The sequence below is a fragment of the Arachis ipaensis genome, chromosome B3, assembly GCF_059453495.1.
Source record: "Arachis ipaensis isolate K30076 ecotype BB chromosome B3, ASM5945349v1, whole genome shotgun sequence".
In the NCBI taxonomy this organism is placed as follows: domain Eukaryota; kingdom Viridiplantae; phylum Streptophyta; class Magnoliopsida; order Fabales; family Fabaceae; genus Arachis; species Arachis ipaensis.
In genome coordinates this window covers 80,205,265-80,216,800 of record NC_142438.1, presented here as the reverse complement: position 1 = coordinate 80,216,800, position 11,536 = coordinate 80,205,265, and the positions used below count along the sequence as shown (strand labels likewise).

General features: G+C 39.4%; 1 protein-coding gene across 1 annotated transcript; it reads left to right on the top strand.

The window, feature by feature from the left end:
- The first annotated feature begins 4,597 nt into the window (after positions 1 to 4,597).
- Positions 4,598 to 5,227, top strand: LOC148571294 (uncharacterized). The gene has a single exon (XM_088507248.1). The coding sequence runs from the start codon at positions 4,598 to 4,600 to the stop codon at positions 5,225 to 5,227; it is 630 nt and encodes a 209-aa protein (XP_088363374.1).
- The last annotated feature ends 6,309 nt before the right edge of the window (positions 5,228 to 11,536 follow it).

The window sequence follows — 11,536 nt, the reverse complement described above, 5'->3', positions numbered from 1 at the left end:
ACAAGCTTCACAATTTTAAGAATCTTTCAATCACTTGGCCCAACTTCAGGTTGAGAACATGAGAGCTTTTAAGGAGTTCACTATCCATCAAGATGCAAGATATGGAGTTCAAGCTGATTACAACATAAATGGCCAAATCAAGCTCAACTACATTGGGGAACATCTGCATAGAATGGACCCATCATTTCCAATTTACGATGAATACTTCAAGGAAAGGAGTGACAGAGAAATAGACAAAGCAATACGCCTTGAAAATAGAGTAGAAGAGACAATGAAGAAAGCTGGATTCTGGCAAAAGCTGAAGGGCAAAGGCAAGGGAGAAACTAATAAGCAAGCAAGCGAGAAGAAGAAGAAAGACAAATAGGATAACAAATGAAAGGTGGACCTGCTCCTTGCTTATCACATTCAATAAAGAAAGAACATGTGTTGCTTTAGTTGATAGTAACTTTTAGTTTTAGTTGTTCTGCATCCTGTTATGTTTAATCTTTGCGATAAGTATGCTAGCCTAGATGTGTGTGCTTTCACTTTCACTTGTTAAATGCTTGTCTTGTCCCCTAAGTCTTTTCAATTTCAATAAAAGAAATTTTTGAACAAGAAGTGGAATAGTTCTTTTTAGCAAGTAGTGAAATAACAGTAAGTGGTGGTATGTATGTTTGATTGTGTGGTAGCTTACTCATAATGAATAAAAGGATAGGTTGTTTCCATTTTACTATAAATTAGCTTACTGTCTATAAATCTTAGTAAATAAAAGTCCTTGGAGAAAAGAAAAACAAATAGAAAGAAAGAAAAGAAAAGCCAAAAGTGGCAGCAAAAACAAAGGAAAGCAAAGAATAAGGCTAGACACCAATAGTTTGGACCTTAGGACACATGCCTGTGGTTCCTTTGTACTAGGATCTGCTTGGATGATTAGGTTCTATGGAGTGCTTTAACACTCGATAACTTGGGTTAACTGACCTGAGATTATCAACTGAAAGTCCATTATCAAGAGCAACCTAGTTACAAGACATTTAGTAACTCAAAGAGGTGCTAGGCATCAATGTTCTAAGAAGAATTGTGAGCCAAGTGTCTGTAGTGAATAATGTGTTAAGCACATATGAGGTAAGAAACTGCTACAACACATGACACTGAGCTAAAGTTTACAGGAAAAGAAAATCAAGAAAAGCAATTACCAAGAATACGTAAATAATAAAAGGTCATAACAGTGTGTAATTGATGCTTGAAGGAGACATTCTATGCTTAAAGATCAATAAGAAGTTAGCTACTGCATTTTCTGTATAAAACCCCATCAACTAAGAAATAATGCTTTGCTGATATGAATACTCCCTTCTGTTTCATTCTTTCTTCATAATAATTCAGTACCTGTTTAGGGACAAGCAAGATTTAAGTTTGGTGTTGTGATGCCAGGGCATCTTAGGCTAGTTTCACTAGCCTTTTTCTTTGTTTTTGATAGGTTTTATGCACTTTCTTTAGCTATAAGTAAGCAATTGGGTTAGGAATTTATGCATACCTAGAATCCTCCAATTATGATTAATTTGATGCAATTTCATGAGAATTATGTTATAATTACTTGTGTGCTAAGAATGATTAGAATTATCATCACTTTAGCAAAGCTTTGATGCATGTATTGGTTGATGATAGGTGAAGGAAGGCATGGAGGAAGGTTGAAGAAGGAGCAGGGAAAGGATGAAGAGGAAGCAATGTTGGTGGCCAAGTTGGACCACTAACGTTGCTTCAAACGTTGGAAGAGAAACAGAGCACTTCTCTGTAAACATGGCTGATGCTCACGTTGGAGGTGGCATTGGGGGTCCAACGTTAACCCCAACGTGGTGATAAAAACTTCAATTATGGAGCTGAATGAATTTTGAGTGGTGCATACGCGTCTATGATGCGTATGCATAAAAAAGCAAATTTTGATATCCACGCGGAAGCGTGCATCACGCGTAGGCGTAAATGAGTATTTTTGAGCCTTTTGCACGGAAGTGCACGATACGCGTACGTGCCAAAATCGAACGTTGAAGGTCCAACGTTGCCTCAAACACTGCCTCCAACGTTCACGATGCCAAGCCTAGAATTTGGAGTTGAGAATTTTGAATCGACGCGTACGCATCAGTGACGCGTACAGGCGGATGAAAAAAACCAACGTATGCGTAAGCGCACAGTATGCGTACGGGTGAAAACGCCAACGTTGGAGGGAATGTTAGAGGTCCAATTCTATGGCCAACATCCCCTGCCTTGTTTTTAAATTGCAAAAATGAAAATCTTGCATCCACGCGTAAGCGTACAGTACGCGTACGCGAGGATGAGCATTTTTGAACTTTTGCGCTGAACTGCACGGTACGCGTACGCGTGGGTTAGCTGATGTTGGCCATCCAACGTTGAGTCAAACGCCAATGACAGCAAGCTTTCTGGTTTTGCTGGTTTGTTTTAAATGGCGTTTGAGTCAACGTTGGCCCTCAAACGTGAAGCATCAGGATTCAAATTTTACACAGATCTCTTCTCAACACCAAGGGCAACCAATTGGAGCCATCTTCAACCCGATTCCATCAAGGGCAAAAGCCCAATTCAAGGCTTGAAGATCAATGGAAGAAAGTGTATAAATAGCTTAGAATTTAAGTTAGACGGACCTTTTTTCCCAATTTGGAAAATTTTACACTTACTGCACTTTTAGTTTCAGAATGTATTTTACAATTCCAATTTCTATTTTGAGAGCTATGAACAACTAAACCCCTTTCATTGGGTTAGGGAGCTCTGTGTTAATTCAATGGATCAATACTAGTTTTCATTCATCTTCTTCTTTCTTTTCTCTTGATTTTACTAGAAAGCTTTCGTTCTTCATTTAATTGGATAGTTATCTTGGGAAAGAAGCTATTCATAATTGGATCTCCTCGAAACCTTGGAAGAAGAATGAGGAGATCATGCTAGAATTGCTTTCTCATATTGGATTAGATTGGGGTTTGGATGGATATAGTGACATGTAATCCTACCAACACTTTGATCTATGAATTTGTGTGGTATAATCGATGACCAAACTTCATCTCTTTCCATGAGCACTTAAATAAAGGAATTGGGCAATTGTTTATGCTTAGAGAGATTGTGAGCCAAGGAATTGTGATCCAATCACTTAAGCTTGCCAAGGAGATCAATGAATGCATAGATTGCGGAATAGATGAAAATGAATTTGATCTGGAGAATTATACATCTCCTAAACCCAATGATTCCCCCATCTCTGATCTTACCCATTCTATTTACTTTCTGCAATCTTTAATTTCATGCTTCATTCCCCATTTCCCTTTTAATTTCTTGAAATTTAAGCTTCTGTCATTTAATTTATAGCCATTTAATTTTCTGTTCCTTTAATTTCTGACAGTTTAAGTTTCCCGCCCATTTTACATTCAGCAATCCCAATTTTAATTCTGATTTCGCTCAACAAGCATAATTCTTCAGTTATAATTGCTCAGTCTACTAATCCCTGTGGGATTCGACCTCACTCTACAGTGAGTTTTTACTTGACGACAATCCGGTGCACTTGCCGGAAGGAAATTTGTCGAGAGGCAAAGTTTCCGAGCACATCAGGCTACAACCAGATTGTAGTGGACCCTAAAGACCAAGAGAAGACTTCTTTCACTTGCCCTTATGGTATTTTTGCATATAGACATATGCCCTTTGGTATGTGTAATCCACCTGCCACATTCCAAAGGTGCATGCTGTCCATTTTTTCTGATATGATTGAGAGGTTTATTGAGGTTTTTATGGATGATTTTTCAGTATTTGGTGACTCTTTTCTTAATTGTTTACACCATCTTGCCTTGGTGCTCAAGTGATGCCAAGAGACTAACCTAGTTTTAAACTGGAAAAAATGTCATTTTATGGTTACCGAAGGGATAATCCTTGGCCACAAAATCTCTAAAAAGGGCATAGAGGTAGATAGAGCCAAGGTGGAAGTGATTGAAAAATTACCCCCACCTTGCAATGTCAAAGCAATTAGGAGTTTCTTGGGACATGCTGGGTTTTATAGAAGGTTCATTAGAGATTTTTCAAAGATTGCCAAACCTTTAAGTAACTTGCTTGTCTCTAATGTACCATTTATCTTTGATAGAGAATGTATGCAAGATTTTGATGAGCTTAAAAGTAAGCTCTCCTCTGCACCTATTATAGCACCACCTAGTTGGGACTTACCTTTTGAATTGATGTGTGATGCGTTAGATTTTGCTATTGGTGCTGTCTTAAGACAAGGAGAGACAAGCTAGTGCATGTCATCTATTATGCTAGCAAGGTTCTTAATGAAGCCCAAAGGAACTACACCACCACAGAAAAAGAACTTCTTGCTTTAGTTTTTGCATTTAATAAATTCAGATCTTACCTCATTGGTTCTAAAGTTATTGTATTTACTGACCATGCAGCTCTTAAGTACTTGCTAACCAAGCAAGAGTCCAAGTCTAGATTGATAAGATGGATCCTATTACTCTAAGAATTCAACATTGAAATCAAGGATAGAAGTGGAGCAGAAAATAAGGTGGCTGACCACCTATCAAGGATACTGCATGAGGAGAATGAAGCACATGGGGTGAATGAAAGCTTCCCGAATGAGCAATTGATGATGATTCAAGAGGCCCCATGGTTCACAGACATAGCCAACTTCAAGGCCATTGGAGAGCTACCTTCCAATATCAACAAGCACTTGAAAAGGAAGCTCATCAATGATGCCAAGCATTACATTTGGGATGAGCCTTACCTTTTCAAGAGGTGTGCTGATGGGATTCTAAGAAGATACATATCTCATGGGGAAGGACAAGAGGTTCTCTGGCATTGCCATGGATCCATCTATGGAGGACATTTTAGTGGAGAAAGGACTACAACCAAGGTGTTACAGTGTGGATTCTTTCGGCCTATAATATTCAAAGATGCAACGGAGTTTGTGACAAGGTGCAATAAGTGTCAAAGAGCTGGCAACTTACCTAAGAAAAATGAAATGCCACAAAGATTCATCATGGAGTTGGAGTTGTTTGATGTTTGGGGGATTGATTTCATGGGACCTTCCCCACCCTCATACTCTAACAATAACATATTGGTGGCTGTGGACTATGTGTCCAAATGGGTAGAGGCTATAGCAACATCAACAAATGACAATAAAGTGGTGATTAATTTCTTGAGGAAGAACATATTTAGCCGGTTTGGGGTTCCAAGAGCTCTTATAATTGATGGGGGAACTCACTTTTGCAATAAGTAATTAGAGACACTCCTTGTCAAATATGGTGTTAAGCACAAGGTAGCAATCCCATACCATCCACAAACTAATGGTCAAGCTGAAATATCAAATAGAGAGCTCAAGAGAATCGTTGAGAAGACTGTTGGGAACTCAAGAAAATATTGGTCCAAGAAGCTAGATGATGCATTGTGGGCTTATAGAATAGCTTTTAAGATACCTATTGGCATGTCTCCATACCAATTTGTTTTTGGAAAAGCTTGTCATCTACTAGTAGAGCTTGAAAATAGAGCATTTTGGGCTCTAAAGATGTTGACCTTTGATAATCATGCTGTTGGGAAAAGAAGATTGCTGTAACTCAATGAGTTAGATGAATTTAGATCTCAAGCCTATGAAAATGCCAAGATTTACAAGGAGAAAACAAAGAAATGGCATAATCAAAAGCTAGCAAGAAGAGAGTTTGTAGAGGGTCAAAAGGTGCTACTATACAACTCAAGACTCAAATTTTTCCCAGGGAAATTGAAGTCAAGATTGTCTAGACCATTCACAGTCATCAAGGTCTATCCCTATGGTCATGTGGAGCTCATGGATGACAAAACACAGAGGACTTTCACTCTCAATGGCCACAGACTTAAGCACTACTTGGGATTCTCATTGGATGAGCAAAGAGTGAACTATAACCTCAACTGAAGAGGAAGAATCATCAAGCTAGTGATGTTAAAGAAGCGCTAGTTGGGAGGCACCCGAACACCCATATCCTTTCAATTTCAAGCTTTTTAGATTAGCTTATGTTGTTTGTTTTTCAGTCTTAGTTGTTAGTTGTTTAGTTGATAGTTTCTTTAATTTGAACTTTCAAAGTTTCTCTAGCTTGCTGGAAGTGCAACCTTGCATGCTACACTATATGATGTTGTTAATTGGGTTAAGAAACTAGCTAAAGAGCTAATTTTGGTGTGGCCACTAACCCACTTAATTTGAGCTTGCATCAAAACAATTGAATTAATCTTAAAAGTAAGACCAAATTTAAGTTTGGTGTAGCCACCACCATAAGAGATCCATGCGTACAACCCAATTGATTTATGTCTGAAGGCATTTAGTAAGTTGGTGGGTGCATAAAACAGCCACTTTGTTGTATAAATATGAAATGAAAGTAGAAGAGTATGAAAGAATTAATTTTATTCCACTCATAATGTATACAATAAAGTTCAATCATGAGACCAATTACTATATGCAATGAATCTAAGTTTGGTGTCCAAGAGACACACATTAAATGCCATTTAACTGGAGGAATGTGCAGCAATTTTTGATCACTAATGAGGAGTTGTAACTGAATTTTTTAGGTAGAGGTGGGGCCCAATGACATTGATCACTCATCAAGTCAAGGAGTCAAAGTGTACTTCACACTTTGGAACTCAAAAGTCTGAGGAAAGCTAAAGAGATTGAGGTTGGCGCTTCTTCCCACGCTGGGCGCCAATCCCAAGTGTGAAAGCTTTAAATTTTTGCCAATTCACACCTTCCAGATTTTTCCCTCCCTCCTCTATATAATGCACTCACCCACCCATCTTTTCCACACTACAAACTTCCCTTCTCTCACCTGAAACCACCACTCTTCCCCTCACTACTTCCTTCCTTCCTTTCTTTCTTTTGCTTTCTTGATTAGGTCAATGAAGTCCTAAGTTTGGTGTTGAAGCAAACCTTTGCTTTGCTTTCTTCCTGTACCCTTTTCATCACTCTTTAAACCCTCTCATCACAACCAAGTGGCACCATCAAAAGCCACCGGTTCAAAGAAGAGAAAAACCAAGGAGGCTTCCTCTGGCTCATCAGGCTACAATGAATTCAAATTCTTCTCATTCTTCCACCAAAACCAGTTTTATGGGTAGGTGAGTGAGAGGCAAATAATCACTGAAGTTGGTTTCTGATGCCAGGGCATTTTGGCCAGTTTCACTGACCTTTTCTTTATTATTTTAGGGTAGTTTCATGCACTTTCTTAGGAAATAAGCAAGTTTTGGGTAAATAATCTATTACATCTTGATTCAAGCAAACATTGTGAATTTTATATGATTTTATGAGAATTATGCATGAATTGAATGATAAAATGAATGATGCATGATCTCATGGGTTAGAACCTAGCTTTGATGCACTTTATTTGCTTGATTTCAGGACAAAAGAAGCAAGGAAGAGCCACGTTAGTAGTCACGTTAGTCTAACTACTAACGGGGAATGGGAGCTAGCTTGCAACGTTAATGAGAAAAGTGATCACCAATAACGCCTTCGTGAGCCATCATAGCCCATGTTAGTTGCCACGTTAACTACGTTAACATGGAAGCTAACGTGGAAGAGAAGTAAAGCTCCAACGTTAGTGGTAAAAGTGAATGCCACTAACGTTGGAAAAAGGGGCACACCTAGCCACGTTAAGAGTCACGTTAAGTACATTTACGTGAGCTCTAACGTGGAAAGAACAAAGAAATGCCAACATTAGTGACACTCACCTTTGTCACTAACGTTGGACTAAGCCACTATTAGCCACGTTAGTTGCCACGTTAATTGCATTAACAAGGAAGCTAATGTGGAGGAAAGGAATGATGAGCCAACGTTAGTGACACTCACCTTTGTCACTAACGTTGGAGATTGCTATTACTACCACGTTAGAAGTCACGTTAACCTAAGTAACGTGAACTCTAACGTGGGAAGAAGGGGTGTTTGGAGCGTTAGTGACAAAGGTAAGTGTCACTAATGCTCTCGAGGCTAAGGCATGCCCACGTTAAGAGCCACGTTAGTATAACTAATGTGGACTCTAACGTGAGAAAAGGGGGCTAAGAGCAACGTTATTGAAAAAGGTAAACCCCAATAATGTTCACGAAGGATCAAGAGGCAACGTTAGTGGTCACGTTAGTGCCACTAACGTTGAAGTTAACGTGAACCATCTTGGGCTAGAAACGTTAGTGAAAAAGGTGATTGTCACTAACGTTCTTGAACCCACATTTTAACTTAAACGTTAACACCACTAACGTCCTAGCTAAAATCCATGCCTACTTCACACTTTCTCTGGAAGTAAAGCTGAGCCCACTGAAGACTCCAAACTGCTTCAACACAAGATCCAAAGGCCCATACCCAAGACTTGAAGAGCCAACTAGAAGAGCAGAAGAGTAGTATATATAGGAGTAGTTTTGAACTAGAGGGAAGCTTTTGGATTGGGAGAACCACTCTCTGTATAATTTTACTTTCTCTGCAACTTCTAGTTTTACTTTCAGAATGCATTCTCCATCTTTGTTTTCCATTCCCAGAGCTATGAACAACTAAACCCTTTTCATTGGGTTAGGGATCTCTATTGTAATTTGATGGATCAATAATAGTTTTCATTATTCTTCTTCTTTCTTTTTTCTTGATTTTACTAGAAAGCTTTCAGTCTTCATCCAATTGGGTAGTTATCTTGGAAAAGAAGCTATTCATACTTGGATCTCTTCAGAACCTTGGAAGAGCAATGAAGAGATCATGCGAGAAATGCTTTCTCATGTTGGACCAAATTGGGGTTTGGATGGATATAGTGACATATAATCCTACCAACACTTTGATTTGGAAATACATGTGGTATAATCTGTGACCATACTTCATCTCTTCTCATGAGCAATTGGACCAAAGAATTGGCTATTGATCAAGATTTGAGAGATTAAATTACCAAGGAATTGGAATTCAATCACATAAGATTGCCAAGGAGATCAATGAATGCATTGATTGAGGAAGAGATGAAAATGAACTTGATCCAGAGAATGCAACATCTCCTAAACCCAATGACTTCCCCGTTTCTGATCTCGCCCATTCTCTTTAATTTCTGCAATTTACTTTTATGCTCATCTCCCCAAATCCCCATTTAACATTCTACAATTTACTTTCCGCCATTTACATTCAGCTCTTTATTTCCAGTATTTACATTTTCTGCTATTTACTTTCTCGCCATTTAATTTCTTGCAACTCTCACATCAAATTCTGCTTAGCTCAATTATAACATTCCTCTAATTAAAGTTGATTGACCAATCAATCCCTGTGGAATTCGACCTCACTCTATTGTGAGTTTTTACTTGACGATAATTCGGTATACTTGCCGAGGGAAATTATTGAGAGACAAGTTTCCGTGCATCAAGTTTATGGCGCCGTTGCCGGGGATTGATTTGGTATCAACCATGATTAAATTGGTGGATAACTAGATTGAGTATTTTTTATTTTGTTTGATTTAATTTCATTTGAGTAATTCACTTTCAGTTTAGCTGTTTTCTTCCTTTTCCCCTACCCTTTTTTTAGTGTTTACAATTCAGTTTACTAACCCACTAACTGTTTGATATATTGCATCACTCACACTAACAGCATTTCTAACAAGAATACTATCTGCATGAACCCCCTTCTTGCTTTTGCTTTGTTGGTTGTATGACAGGTAGAAGAAGCGGGGCTTCAACTTCCTTTGATTCTGAACCTGAGAGGACCTTCCTTAGATTAAGGAGGGTAACAAGAGGAAAGAGAGTAGTTGGTACAGAAGAAGAAGAGGAGTATTTTGAACTAGACATGGATGAGAAAATGGAGAACCATCATGAAGAAGAAGCTCACAACCATGGCAGAGAAGGCCCAGTGCATCATGCTGGGCAAGACAGAAGAGTTCTGGGATCTTACATCAATCCAAACCCAGGAAACTCTGGAAGTAGCATCCAAAAGCCAACCATACATGCCAATAACTTTGAACTTAAGCCACAGCTCATCACCCTTGTTCAAAACAACTGTTCGTTCGGAGGAGGTGTCCAAGAAGACCCCAATCAACATCTAACCACCTTCCTGAGGATCTGTGATACTGTGAAGTCTAATGGTGTTCATCCTGATACCTATAGACTGCTCCTATTCCCCTTCTCACTCAAGGACAAGGCATCTAAATGGCTGGAATCCTTCCCGAAGGAGAGCTTAACAACCTGGGAAGATGTGGTGAACAAATTCTTGGTGAGATTCTATCCTCTTCAAAGAATCAACAGGTTGAGAGCTGAGGTTCAAACTTTCAGGCAACAAGATGGTGAGACTCTCTACAAAGCATGGGAGAGGTTTAAGGATCTGACAAGAAGGTGCCCACCAGATATGTTCAATAAATGGGTACAGCTACACATTTTTTATGAGGGCCTTTCTTATGAATCAAAGAAGGCAGTAGACCACTCATCTGGGGGATCACTGAACAAGAAGAAGACCGTTGAAGAAGCCATAGATGTCATTGAGACTGTAGCCGAGAATGACTACTTCTATGCCTCTGAAAGAGGCAACACTAGAGGAGTAATGGAGCTAAATAATGTGGATGCACTGCTGGCCTAGAACAAGCTGATTACCAAGCAGCTGGCTGACCTTACCAAGAAAATAGAGAGGAACCAAGTAGCAGCAATCACCACCTCATCAGCAACTCAAGAAGGAGTAAATGTAGAGGCAGATGGTGATCAGGAACAAGCCAATTACATTGGAAACTCACCCAGGCAGGCACATGATCCATACTCCAAGACTTACAATCCTGGTTGGAGGAACCACCCAAACTTTGGGTGGGGAAACCAAAAAGATCAAGGCCAAGATCAGAGACGTCACAACCCCAACAACAATGCAGCTCACCAGTATTCCACACAGAGATCATATCAGCACCTACCTAACAACACACCTCAACATCCATACCAAAGCCAGAATGGCCCTTCTCATCACTCTAACTTCAACTCACCATCATCCGAGGACAGACTCTCAAGGATTGAGACTCTACTTGAAGGCATATGCAAAGAGATTTAAGATAACAAGGTGTTCAAAGAGGAGGTGCAAGCTAATCTCAAAAACCAGGGAGACACCATTCAGAGGCTAGAATTTCAAGTGGGATACCTCTCTGAGAAGATTCCCAAACCCACTGACAGCTTCCTAAGTGACACAGAGAAAAACCCGAGAGGTGAAGCAAAGAAAGTAAGATGGGAATACTGCAAGATGGTCATTACAAGTGATAAGGGGACTGAGGAAGAGCCGAACAAACCATTAGAACAACCTGGAGATACATCAGCAGAGAAACAGGAAGAGGATCACCAAGAAACCAAAATTACACAGAAGGAGCTGCTGAGGCTCTATGCACCTTTTCCCCAAAGACTCAAGGGTGGTGTAGAAAAGAGAATATACTCAAAGTTCCTTGACATATTTGCATCTCTCCATGTGAACATACCATTCATCAAGACTCTCCAACAAATGCCCTCATACATTAAGTATATGAAAGAGTTGCTAACCAGAAAAAGCTCACTCAAAGGAGGGCAAATAATAGTGATGAATAAAGAGTGCAGTGCTCTCATTCAACTA